This window comes from Lampetra fluviatilis, chromosome 66 (genome assembly GCF_964198595.1).
Source record: "Lampetra fluviatilis chromosome 66, kcLamFluv1.1, whole genome shotgun sequence".
Lineage (NCBI taxonomy): Eukaryota > Metazoa > Chordata > Hyperoartia > Petromyzontiformes > Petromyzontidae > Lampetra > Lampetra fluviatilis.
In genome coordinates, this window is record NC_136340.1 from 4,184,099 (window position 1) to 4,196,980 (window position 12,882).

At 54.2% G+C, this 12,882-nt stretch overlaps 1 protein-coding gene across 1 annotated transcript in view; it reads left to right on the forward strand.

Annotated features, from left to right (window-relative positions):
* Positions 1 to 10,847, forward strand: part of LOC144952177 (uncharacterized) — a 16,584-nt gene extending 5,737 nt beyond the window's left edge. Inside the window, exons 5-9 of the mRNA XM_078882579.1 lie at positions 122 to 147; positions 3,081 to 3,134; positions 6,103 to 6,213; positions 7,475 to 7,554; positions 10,572 to 10,847. Coding sequence (XP_078738705.1) covers positions 122 to 147; positions 3,081 to 3,134; positions 6,103 to 6,213; positions 7,475 to 7,554; positions 10,572 to 10,847 — 547 coding nt within the window. The remainder of the gene's footprint in view (positions 1 to 121; positions 148 to 3,080; positions 3,135 to 6,102; positions 6,214 to 7,474; positions 7,555 to 10,571) is intronic.
* The last annotated feature ends 2,035 nt before the right edge of the window (positions 10,848 to 12,882 follow it).

A 12,882-nucleotide genomic window follows, 5' to 3' on the forward strand; every position in this document is an offset into this window, starting at 1 on the left:
ACCACCATCACCACCACCATCATCACCACCACCACCATCACCACCACCACCATCACCACCACCATCACCACCATCATCACCACCACCATCACCACACGAGTGTCACGTGTCTCTGTTGCAGTCGTGGTGCCGCGTCGCCCCCCGCCGGTACCGACTCCGCGATCGTCGTCCGCGTGGAGCGGCACCATCGCTAGAGGCCTGCAGAGCTCGGGCAGAGGCTGCCTGGCTCCCTGGAGCAGCCCCCTGCTGCTGCTGCTACTGTTGCTGCTGATGCTGCTGCTACTGCTGCTGATGCTGATGATGATGATGCTGCTGATGATGATGATGCTGCTGCTGATGCTGCTGCTGTGGCCGCTGATGATGCTGCTGATGATGCTGCTAATGCTGCTGATGATGATGCTGCTGATGATGATGATGCTGCGGCTGATGCTGCTGCTGCTGCCGCTGATGATGCCGCTGATGATGATGCTGCTGCTGATGATGATGATGCTGCTGCTGCTACTGCTGCTGCGGCTGCTACTGCTGCTGATGATGATGATGATGCTGCGGCTGATGCTGCTGCTGCTGCCGCTGATGATGCCGCTGATGATGATGCTGCTGCTGCTGCTGATGATGCTGCTGCTGCTACTGCTGCTGCGGCTGCTACTGCTGCTGATGATGCTGATGATGCTGATGATGCTGCTGCTGATGATGATGCTGCTGCTGCTGCCGCTGCGGCTGCTACTGCTGATGATGCCGCTGATGATGCTGATGATGCTGCTGCTGATGATGCTGCTGCTGCTACTGCTGCTGCGGCTGCTACTGCTGCTGATGATGCTGATGATGCTGATGATGCTGATGATGCTGCGGCTGCCGCTGCCTTCACGAGCAATCCCCTGGAGCATGTCTTCATTCACTCGCTCGCTCTCTCTGATTCATTCTCTCTCTGAGTCATTCTCTTTCTCTGAATCATTCTCTTTCTCTGAATCATTCTCTCTCTGAATAATTATATCTCTCTCTAAGTCATTCTCTCTCTCTCTGATTCATTCTCTCTCTCTGAGTCATTCTCTTTCTCTGAATCATTCTCTTTCTCTGAATCATTCTCTCTCTGAATAATTATATCTCTCTCTAAGTCATTCTCTCTCTCTCTGATTCATTCTCTCTCTCTGATTCATTCTCTCTCTCTGAGTTATTCTCTTTCTCTGAGTCATTCTCTCTCTCTGATTCATTCTCTCTCTGAATAATTATATCTCTCTCTAAGTCATTCTCTCTCTCTCTGAGTCATTCTCTCTCTCTCTGATTCATTCTCTCTCTCTGAGTCATTCTCTTTCTCTGAGTCATTCTCTCTCTCTGATTCATTCTCTCTTTGAATAATTATATCTCTCTCTAAGTCATTCTCTCTCTCTCTGAGTCATTCTCTCTCTCTGATTCATTCTCTCTCTCTGAGTCATTCTCTTTCTCTGAATCATTCTCTCTCTCTGATTCATTCTCTCTCTGAATAATTATATCTCTCTCTAAGTCATTCTCTCTCTCTCTGAGTCATTCTCTCTCTCTGATTCATTCTCTCTCTCTGATGCATTCTCTCTCTCTAAGTCATTCTTTCTCTGAGTCATTCTCTCTCTGATTCATTCTCTCTCTCTGAGTCATTCTCTCTCTCAGTCATTCTCTCTCTGATTCATTCTCTCTCTCTGAATCATTCTCTCTCTCAGTCATTCTCTCTCTGATTCATTCTCTCTCTCTGAGTCATTCTCTCTCTGAATCATTTTCTCTCTCTGAATCATTCTCTCTCTCTCTGAATCATTCTCTCTCTCTGATTCATTCTCTCTCTCTGATTCATTCTCTCTCTCAGTCATTCTCTCTCTGATTCATTCTCTCTCTCTGAGTCATTCTCTCTCTGAATCATTCTCTCTCTCTGATGCATTCTCTCTCTCAGTCATTCTCTCTCTGAATCATTCTCTCTCTCTGATGCATTCTCTCTCTCTAAGTCATTCTTTCTCTGAATCATTCTCTCTCTCTGATTCATTCTCTCTCTCAGTCATTCTCTCTCTGATTCATTCTCTCTCTCTGAGTCATTCTCTCTCTGAATCATTTTCTCTCTCTGAATCATTCTCTCTCTCTGAATCATTCTCTCTCTCTGATTCATTCTCTCTCTCAGTCATTCTCTCTCTGATTCATTCTCTCTCTCTGAGTCATTCTCTCTCTGAATCATTTTCTCTCTCTGAATCATTCTCTCTCTCTGAATCATTCTCTCTCTCTGATTCATTCTCTCTCTCAGTCATTCTCTCTCTGATTCATTCTCTCTCTCTGAGTCATTCTCTCTCTGAATCATTTTCTCTCTCTGAATCATTCTCTCTCTCTCTGAATCATTCTCTCTCTCTGAATCATTCTCTCTCTCAGTCATTCTCTCTCTGATTCATTCTCTCTCTCTGAGTCATTCTCTCTCTGAATCATTCTCTCTCTCTGATTCATTCTCTCTCTCTCTGAATCATTCTCTCTCTCTGATTCATTCTCTCTCTCTGAATCATTCTCTCTCTCTGATTCATTCTCTCTCTCTGAGTCATTCTCTCTCTCTCTGAATCATTCTCTCTCTCTGAATCATTCTCTCTCTGAATCATTCTCTCTCTCAGTCATTCTCTCTCTCAGTCATTCTCTCTCTGATTCATTCTCTCTCTCTGAGTCATTCTCTCTCTCTCTGAATCATTCTCTCTCTCTGAATCATTCTCTCTCTGAATCATTCTCTCTCTCTGATTCATTCTCTCTCTCAGTCATTCTCTCTCTGATTCATTCTCTCTCTCTGAGTCATTCTCTCTCTCTCTGAATCATTCTCTCTCTCTGAATCATTCTCTCTCTGAATCATTCTCTCTCTCTCTAAGTCATTCTCTCTCTCTAATCGCTCTCATCTCAGCTCGCCATCGCATAATCTCACCCCTCATCATTAGCGTTGTAATTTATTTTCACTGCAGCTATCATCATTAGCGTTGTATTGTATTAACACTGCGGCTGTGATCATTCGTGTTGTAGTTTGCTACGCACATCAGAGGGCTTTGTTGGGGTGAGGTCGTGTGAAATGTAAATGCTGCCTGCCCCGTGTCTGTCGGCAGACGAGAACTTGGACGACTACATGGCCATGTCCGCAAATGTCTCTCCACCTCCAGGTACAAACGCACAGACAAAGGTCCCCCGTGTAGCCTCACGCAGGCCGTAGGGGCAAGTGCTGTCAGTAGCGAGCGCCTATGAAGGCTACCGGGACTGTGGTACACGAGGGGGTGGGTGGCCAGCACCACGCCCGGCCGCCTTTGTCTCCCCTGTGCTAGCGATGTTTGCTACACACCGCACCAGGTACTCATTTGAGGCTGAGTCGACCTAGAGGAGGCCCAGGACTGGTTCAGATAATCGTCGCCACTGTTATTGGTCGTGAGCGGGAATCGAACTCGGGTCGCCGGGTTCGTAGCGCAGCGTAGCGCTAACCGCTGCACCACCGCTCCCCACACACACACAGACACACATACACACACCCACACACGCACACACCACACACACCCACACACGCACACACCACACACATACCACACACTCACACACACCCACATACACACACACACCCATACACACCCACACACACACCGACACACCCACCCACACACACCCACACACCCACAACAACCGCCATTCGCCACTAAGTGGCGGTGACGTCACCACGACGCTTGTGCCAGGCCATGTGCACCCTGAGGCCACGTGAAGTGTCGAACGCCCGCTGGCAGGAGGTCACGGGGCAGACCCAGGTGCCACGGGTCGACTGACCGAGATGACCGAGACGACTGGCTGATGCACCACCTGTGCCCCCTACTGTGCCAACTTGCTGTGCTTTAGCCACCCGGCGCTCCGCTCGTTGTTGTGAGCGTCGCTCCTCCGCCCTCCGTTGTTGTTGGAGGGCGACTGCCTCCAACTGCCCAGTAGCGTCCTTCACGAGCCTCCTCCACTGAGGCCGATCTTGACACCGCTGGTACCAGTCATCGGCAAGTCCACTCAGCTCCACGTCCTCCTGTACCACATCACTCCATCTCTTCTCTAGCCCGTGCCGCGCCCGTTTAGCCCCCTCGATCCGGCCGAACAAAAGCTGTTTAGGCATGCGGTGGCTGGGCATGCGGGCTACATGACCCAGCCAACGCAGCCTTGCCTGCCGGAGGAGCTCACTGATGGGACTTTGCCCAGATCTTTCAAGGACTTGTGAGCTCCTCACACAATCCAGCCTGGTTAAACCCAGGATGGATCGTAGGCAGGCCAGCCTAAATGTTTCCAACCGGCGAAGATGCTCCACTAGGGGGGTCCACGTTTCGCAAGCGTAGAGAAGGGAGGGAATGACCGTGGCCGAGAAGACCTGAAGCTTCGTGCGGAGCGACAGACCAGGTAGCTTCCACACAGCGTTACGCAACCGACGAAAAGATATTGCCGCTCGACTGATTCGGAGTGAGACCTCTGCTGATAAACTGGAGCTGGTCATAAGCACACTGCCCAGGTATGGGAAACTCTCCACTCTCTCCACAACTGCCCCATCACACACACCCACACACACACCCACACACACACACCCACCCACCCACACACACCCACCCACACACACACACACCCACACACCTACACACCCACACACACCCACACACACACACCGACACACCCACCCACACACACACCCACACCCACCCACCCACACACACCCACACACCCACCCACACACACACATGCGCGCGCCCGCATGCAGTGTCGGCTTCCTTAACCAGCGCTCACCGACGGCGATTTCCCCATCATCCCGCACACATACACACACCCACACACGCACACACCACACACACCCACACACGCACACACCACACACATACCACACACTCACACACACCCACATACACACACACACCCATACACACCCACACACACACCGACACACCCACCCACACACACCCACACACCCACAACAACCGCCATTCGCCACTAAGTGGCGGTGACGTCACCACGACGCTTGTGCCAGGCCATGTGCACCCTGAGGCCACGTGAAGTGTCGAACGCCCGCTGGCAGGAGGTCACGGGGCAGACCCAGGTGCCACGGGTCGACTGACCGAGATGACCGAGACGACTGGCTGATGCACCACCTGTGCCCCCTACTGTGCCAACTTGCTGTGCTTTAGCCACCCGGCGCTCCGCTCGTTGTTGTGAGCGTCGCTCCTCCGCCCTCCGTTGTTGTTGGAGGGCGACTGCCTCCAACTGCCCAGTAGCGTCCTTCACGAGCCTCCTCCACTGAGGCCGATCTTGACACCGCTGGTACCAGTCATCGGCAAGTCCACTCAGCTCCACGTCCTCCTGTACCACATCACTCCATCTCTTCTCTAGCCCGTGCCGCGCCCGTTTAGCCCCCTCGATCCGGCCGAACAAAAGCTGTTTAGGCATGCGGTGGCTGGGCATGCGGGCTACATGACCCAGCCAACGCAGCCTTGCCTGCCGGAGGAGCTCACTGATGGGACTTTGCCCAGATCTTTCAAGGACTTGTGAGCTCCTCACACAATCCAGCCTGGTTAAACCCAGGATGGATCGTAGGCAGGCCAGCCTAAATGTTTCCAACCGGCGAAGATGCTCCACTAGGGGGGTCCACGTTTCGCAAGCGTAGAGAAGGGAGGGAATGACCGTGGCCGAGAAGACCTGAAGCTTCGTGCGGAGCGACAGACCAGGTAGCTTCCACACAGCGTTACGCAACCGACGAAAAGATATTGCCGCTCGACTGATTCGGAGTGAGACCTCTGCTGATAAACTGGAGCTGGTCATAAGCACACTGCCCAGGTATGGGAAACTCTCCACTCTCTCCACAACTGCCCCATCACACACACCCACACACACACCCACACACACACACCCACCCACCCACACACACCCACCCACACACACACACACCCACACACCTACACACCCACACACACCCACACACACACACCGACACACCCACCCACACACACACCCACACCCACCCACCCACACACACCCACACACCCACCCACACACACACATGCGCGCGCCCGCATGCAGTGTCGGCTTCCTTAACCAGCGCTCACCGACGGCGATTTCCCCATCATCCCGCAGCCTCAGCCCCTTGCGACCACACGGAGAGCCCGGGACATGATGAGGAGGAGGAGGACATCTACATGGTGCTCACGCCGCCCAACTCCACCTCGCCGCCCACTCCTCACCAAGGTAGCCATCCAGCGCACGCAGCACGCGGCCATTCAGCTCCTCGCTTTCCCACTGCACAAACCGAGCCGTGCCAAGCCAGCCCTGGCATGGTTCGTTTTTTTTTTCCACTGCACAAACCGAGCCGTGCCAAGCCAGCCCTGGTATGGTTGGTTGTTTTTTTCCACTGCACAAACCGAGCCGTGCCAAGCCAGCCCTGACATGGTTCGTTTTTTTTCACTGCACAAACCGAGCCGTGCCAAGCCAGCCCTGGTATGGTTGGTTGTTTTTTTCCACTGCACAAACCGAGCCGTGCCAAGCCAGCCCTGACATGGTTCGTTTTTTTTCACTGCACAAACCGAGCCGTGCCAAGCCAGCCCTGGCATGGTTATTTTTTTTTTATTTTCCATTGCACAAACCGAGCCGTGCCAAGCCAGCCCTGACATGGTTCGTTTTTTTTCCACTGCACAAACCGAGCCGTGCCAAGCCAGCTCCAGCACATTTTTTTCCACATCCGAGTCAGGCCAGGGCTGGCCCTGGCATGGTTGTTTTTCCACTACACAAAACTGTGCCGTGCCGTGCCACTAACGTTGCACGCGGTGATGATGACGCCGATGTTGATGATGATGTTGATGATGAAGTCATTGATGAGGATGATGTTGACGATGATGTAATCGCTGATGTTGATGTTGACGATGTCATTGATGATGTCATCGTTGATGATGGTGTTGATGTTGGTGGTGATGTCATCGATGATGATGTTGACGATGTCGATGATGATGTCATCGATGATGATGTTGACGATGTTGATGATGATGTCATGGCTGATGTTGACGATGTCATTGATGATGTCATCGTTAATGATGGTGTTGATGTTGGCGATATCGATGATGATGTCATCGTTGATGATGTCATCATTGATGATGGTGTTGATGATGTTGATGTCATCGATGATGATGTTGACGATGTCGATGATGATGTCATCGATGTTGATGATGTTGACGTTGTCGATGATGATGTCATCGTTGATGATTATGTCGATGTTGATGATGTTGATGATGTCATCGTTGATGATGATGTTGATGATGTCGATGTTGACGATATTTATGTTGACGATGTCGATGATGATGTCATCGTTGATAATGATGTTGATGACGATGTCAATGTTGATGATGTCAACGATGTCATCGTTTGTGATGATGTCGATGATGTCATCATTGATAATGTCAGCGACGATGTCGACGATGTTAACGATGATGTCATCCTCATCGACGATGTCCGACAGAGACCCCTGCCCAGAAGAAGACTCTCTCCACACGCCTCAGGGAGAACTTCGCAACCGTCTCTCTCAACCTTCGCGGCAAGGTAACCGGGCCGCCACCACCGAGATGTTGACTACCTCGCCTGGTACGCAGGAGGTCGTGGGTTCGATCCTGACCCTGACGATGCCTGCTGTATTTGGAGAGATGTTGACTACCTCACCTGGTACGCAGGAGGTCGTGGGTTCGATCCCGGCCCTGACGATGCCTGTATTTGGAGAGATGTTGACTACCTCGCCTGGTACGCAGGAGGTCGTGGGTTCGATCCCGGCCCTGACGATGCCTGCTGTATTTGGAGAGATGTTGACTACCTCGCCTGGTACGCAGGAGGTCGTGGGTTCGATCCCGGCCCTGACGATGCCTGCTGTATTTGGAGAGATGTTGACTACCTCGCCTGGTACGCAGGAGGTCGTGGGTTCGATCCCGACCCTGACGATGCCTGCTGTATTTGGAGAGATGTTGACTACCTCGCCTGGTACGCAGGAGGTCGTGGGTTCGATCCCGGCCCTGACGATGCCTGCTGTATTTGGAGAGATGTTGACTACCTCGCCTGGTACGCAGGAGGTCGTGGGTTCGATCTCGGGCCTGACGATGCCTGCTGTATTTGGAGAGATGTTGACTACCTCGCCTGGTACGCAGGAGGTCGTGGGTTCGATCCCGGCCCTGACGATGCCTGCTGTATTTGGAGAGATGTTGACTACCTCGCCTGGTACGCAGGAGGTCGTGGGTTCGATCTCGGGCCTGACGATGCCTGCTGTATTTGGAGAGATGTTGACTACCTCGCCTGGTACGCAGGAGGTCGTGGGTTCTATCTCGACCCTGACGATGCCTGCTGCTGCTGCTGTATATTTGGAGTCTGCGTCTCTCTCTCTTTCATCATCATCACGGTGGCTATGAGATGTTGACTACCTCGCCTGGTACGCAGGAGGTCGTGGGTTCGATCCTGACCCTGACGATGCCTGCTGTATTTGGAGAGATGTGGACTACCTCGCCTGGTACGCAGGAGGTCGTGGGTTCGATCCTGACCCTGACGATGCCTGCTGTATTTGGAGAGATGTTGACTACCTCGCCTGGTACGCAGGAGGTCGTGGGTTCTATCTCGACCCTGACGATGCCTGCTGCTGCTGCTGTATATTTGGAGTCTGCGTCTCTCTCTCTTTCATCATCATCATCACGGTGGCTATGAGATGTTGACTACCTCGCCTGGTACACAGGAGGTCGTGGGTTCGATCCCGACCCTGACGATGCCTGCTGCTGCTGCTGCTGTATATTTGGAGTCTGCGTCTCTCTCTCTTTCATCATCATCACGGTGGCTATGAGATGTTGACTACCTCGCCTGGTACACAGGAGGTCGTGGGTTCCATCCCGACCCTGACGATGCCTGCTGCTGCTGCTGTATATTTGGAGTCTGCGTCTCTCTCTCTTTCATCATCATCACGGTGGCTAGGAGATGTTGACTACCTCGCCTGGTACGCAGGAGGTCGTGGGTTCGATCCCGACCCTGACGATGCCTGCCGCTGCTGCTGTATATTTGGAGTCTGCGTCTCTCTCCCTCTCTCTGTCTCCGTAATTTTTGTGGATTTTTCTCCGGGTCCTCCTGTTCATTCCCTCCACATTGAGAGTCAGCGTCACGCAATTTAGAGTCGTTTGGCTGCTGCTGATACTTGTCCACGTGGTGACGACGACGTCGACGATGACTGAACGGGCGCGGCACGGGCTAGAGAAGAGATGGAGTGACGTGGTACAGGAGGACGTGGAGCTGAGTGGACTTGCCGATGACTGGTACCAGCGGTGTCAAGATCGGCCTCAGTGGAGGAGGCTCGTGAAGGACGCTCCTGGGCAGTTGGAGGCAGTCGCCCTCCAGAAATAACAACGGAGGGCGGAGGAGCGATGCTCACAACAACGAGCGGAGCACCGGGTGGCTAAAGCACAGCAAGTTGGCACAGCAGGGGGCACAGGTGGTGCATCAGCCAGTCATCTCGGTCATCTCAGTCAGTCGACCCGTGGCACCTGCTGGGTCTGCCCCGTGACCCCCTGCCAGCGGGCGTTCGACACTTCACGTGGCCTCAACGTGCACCTCGCCTGGCACAAGCGTCGTGGTGACATCACTGCCACTTAGAGGCGAATGGCGGTTGTTGTTGTTGTTGGGTGGTGGTGATGGCGGTGATGGTGGGGAGCGGTGGTGCCGCGGTTAGCGCTACGCTGCGCTACGAACCCGGCGACCCGAGTTCGATTCCCGCTCACGACCAATAACAGTGGCGACGATTATCTGAACCAGTCCTGGGCCTCCCTTAGGTCGACTCGGCCTCAAATGAGTGCCTGGTGCGGTGTGTAGTAAACATCGCCACTAGGGAGACAAAGGCGGTCGGGCGTGGTGCTGGCTAACTGCACTTGCCCCAACAATCTGTGAAGGCTATATGGGGGATCTTGTCTTTGGTGCTGGTGGCGTGGGTGATGGTGGTGGTGGTCGTGATGGTGGTGGCGGTGGTGGTAGTGGCGGAGATGGTGGCGGTGGTTGATGGTGGTGGTGGTGGTTGATGGTGGTGGTTGATGGTGGTGGTGTTGATGCTGGTGGTGGTGGTTGATGATGGTGGTGGTGATGGTGGTTGTGGTGGTGGTGGTTGATGGTGGTGGTGTTGATGCTGGTGGTGGTGGTTGATGATGGTGGTGGTGATGGTGGTTGTGGTGGTGGTGGTTGATGGTGGTGGTTGATGGTGGTGGTGGTTGATGGTGGTGGTTGATGGTGGTGGTGGTTGATGGTGGTGGTGGTGGTTGATGGTGGTGATGGTGGTTGTGGTGGTGGTGGTTGATGGTGGTGGTGGTTGATGATTGTGGTGCTGGTGGTGGTGGTGGTGGTTGATGGTGGTGGTGATTGATGGTGGTGGTGGTTGATGCTGTTGGTGGTGGTGGTTGATTGTGGTGCTGGTGGTTGATGCTGGTGGTGGTGGTGGTGATTGATGGTGCTGGTGGTTGATGCTGGTGGTGGTGGTGGTTGATTGATGGTGGTGGTGGTTGATGCTGCTGGTGGTGGTTGTGGTTGATGCTGTTGGTGTTGCCCCACAGGTACCGCAGTTGGCCCAGGCTCTGTCCGAGGGCGGCTTCCTGAGCGAAGAGGAGAGGGCGGCCACCGTCGCTGCTGCGGCCGCCACCATCACCATCACCGGCACGGGGGTCACGGGGGTCACGGGGGCCACGGGGGCCACGGGGGTCACGGGGGTCACGGGGGCCACGGGGGGTGGCGCCGCCGCCGCCGCGGTGAACAAGCTCATCCTGAGGGCGCTGGCGCGGGGCGGCGAGCAGGAGTGCGGCCTGCTGCTAGCCCACGCAGGCCTCGTCTGATCCAGCGCCTGTGCCACCAACCCCAATACCAGGCTACCCCGAGTCTCTCTAGACCCCGAGTCTCTCTAGACCCAGAGTCTCTCTAGACCCCGAGTCTCTCTAAACCCCGAGTCTCTCTAGACCCCGAGTCTCTCTAGACCCCGAGTCTCTCTAGACCCAGAGTCTCTCTAGACCCCGAGTCTCTCTAAACCCCGAGTCTCTCTAGACCCCGAGTCTCTCTAGACCCCGAGTCTCTCTAGACCCCGAGTCTCTCTAAACCCTGAGTCTCTCTAGACCCCGAGTCTCTCTAGACCCCGAGTCTCTCTAGACCCCGAGTCTCTCTAGACCCCGAGTCTCTCTAGACCCCGAGTCTCTCTAGACCCCGAGTCTCTCTAAACCCCGAGTCTCTCTAGACCCCGAGTCTCTCTAGACCCAGAGTCTCTCTAGACCCCGAGTCTCTCTAGACCACGAGTCTCTCTAGACCCCGAGTCTCTCTAGACCCCGAGTCTCTCTAAACCCCGAGTCTCTCTAGACCCCGAGTCTCTCTAAACCCCGAGTCTCTCTAGACCCCGAGTCTCTCTAGACCCAGAGTCTCTCTAGACCCCGAGTCTCTCTAGACCCTGAGTCTCTCTAAACCCCGAGTCTCTCTAGACCCCGAGTCTCTCTAAACCCCGAGTATCTCTAGACCCCGAGTCTCTCTAGACCCAGAGTCTCTCTAGACCCAGAGTCTCTCTAGACCCAGAGTCTCTCTAAACCCCGAATCTCTCTAGACCCCGAGTCTCTCTAAACCCCGAGTCTCTTTAGACCCCGAGTCTCTCTAAACCCCGAGTCTCTCTAGACCCCGAGTCTCTCTAGACCCAGAGTCTCTCTAGACCCCGAGTCTCTCTAGACCCAGAGTCTCTCTAGACCCCGAGTCTCTCTAGACCACGAGTCTCTCTAGACCCCGAGTCTCTCTAAACCCCGTGTCTCTCTAGACCCCGAGTCTCTCTAGACCCCGAGTCTCTCTAAACCCCGAGTCTCTCTAGACCCCGAGTCTCTCTAGACCCCGAGTCTCTCTAAACCCCGAGTCTCTCTAGACCCCGAGTCTCTCTAGACCCAGAGTCTCTCTAGACCCCGAGTCTCTCTAGACCACGAGTCTCTCTAGACCCCGAGTCTCTCTAAACCCCGAGTCTCTCTAGACCCCGAGTCTCTCTAAACCCCGAGTCTCTCTAGACCCCGAGTCTCTCTAGACCCAGAGTCTCTCTAGACCCCGAGTCTCTCTAGACCCCGAGTCTCTCTAGACCCCGAGTCTCTCTAGACCCAGAGTCTCTCTAGACCCAGAGTCTCTCTAGACCCCGAGTCTCTCTAGACCCAGAGTCTCTCTAGACCCCGAGTCTCTCTAGACCCCGAGTCTCTCTAGACCCCGAGTCTCTCTAGACCCCGAGTCTCTCTAAACCTCGAGTCTCTCTAGACCCCGAGTCTCTCTAGACCCAGAGTCTCTCTACACCCCGAGTCTCTCTAGACCCCGAGTCTCTCTAGACCCCGAGTCTCTCTAGACCCAGAGTCTCTCTAGACCCCGAGTCTCTCTAGACCCCGAGTCTCTCTACACCACGAGTCTCTCTAAACCCAGAGTCTCTCTAAACCCCGAGTCTCTCTAGACCCCGAGTCTCTCTAGACCCCGAGTCTCTCTAGACCCAGAGTCTCTCTAGACCCCGAGTCTCTCTAGACCCCGAGTCTCTCTAGACCCCGAGTCTCTCTAGACCCCGAGTCTCTCTAGACCCCGAGTCTCTCTAGACCCAGAGTCTCTCTACACCACGAGTCTCTCTAGACCCCGAGTCTCTCTAGACCCCGAGTCTCTCTAGACCCCGAGTCTCTCTAGACCACGAGTCTCTCTACACCACGAGTCTCTAAACCCAGAGTCTCTCTAAACCCAGGCAAACCGAGTCTCTGTGGGTCTCTATGGGTCTCTTTGGGTCTCTGTGGGTCTCTGTAAGTCTCTGGGGGTATCTGTGGGTCTCTATGGAACTCTGTGAGTTTCTGTGGGTCGCTGTGAGTCTCTGTGAGTCTCTGTGGGTCT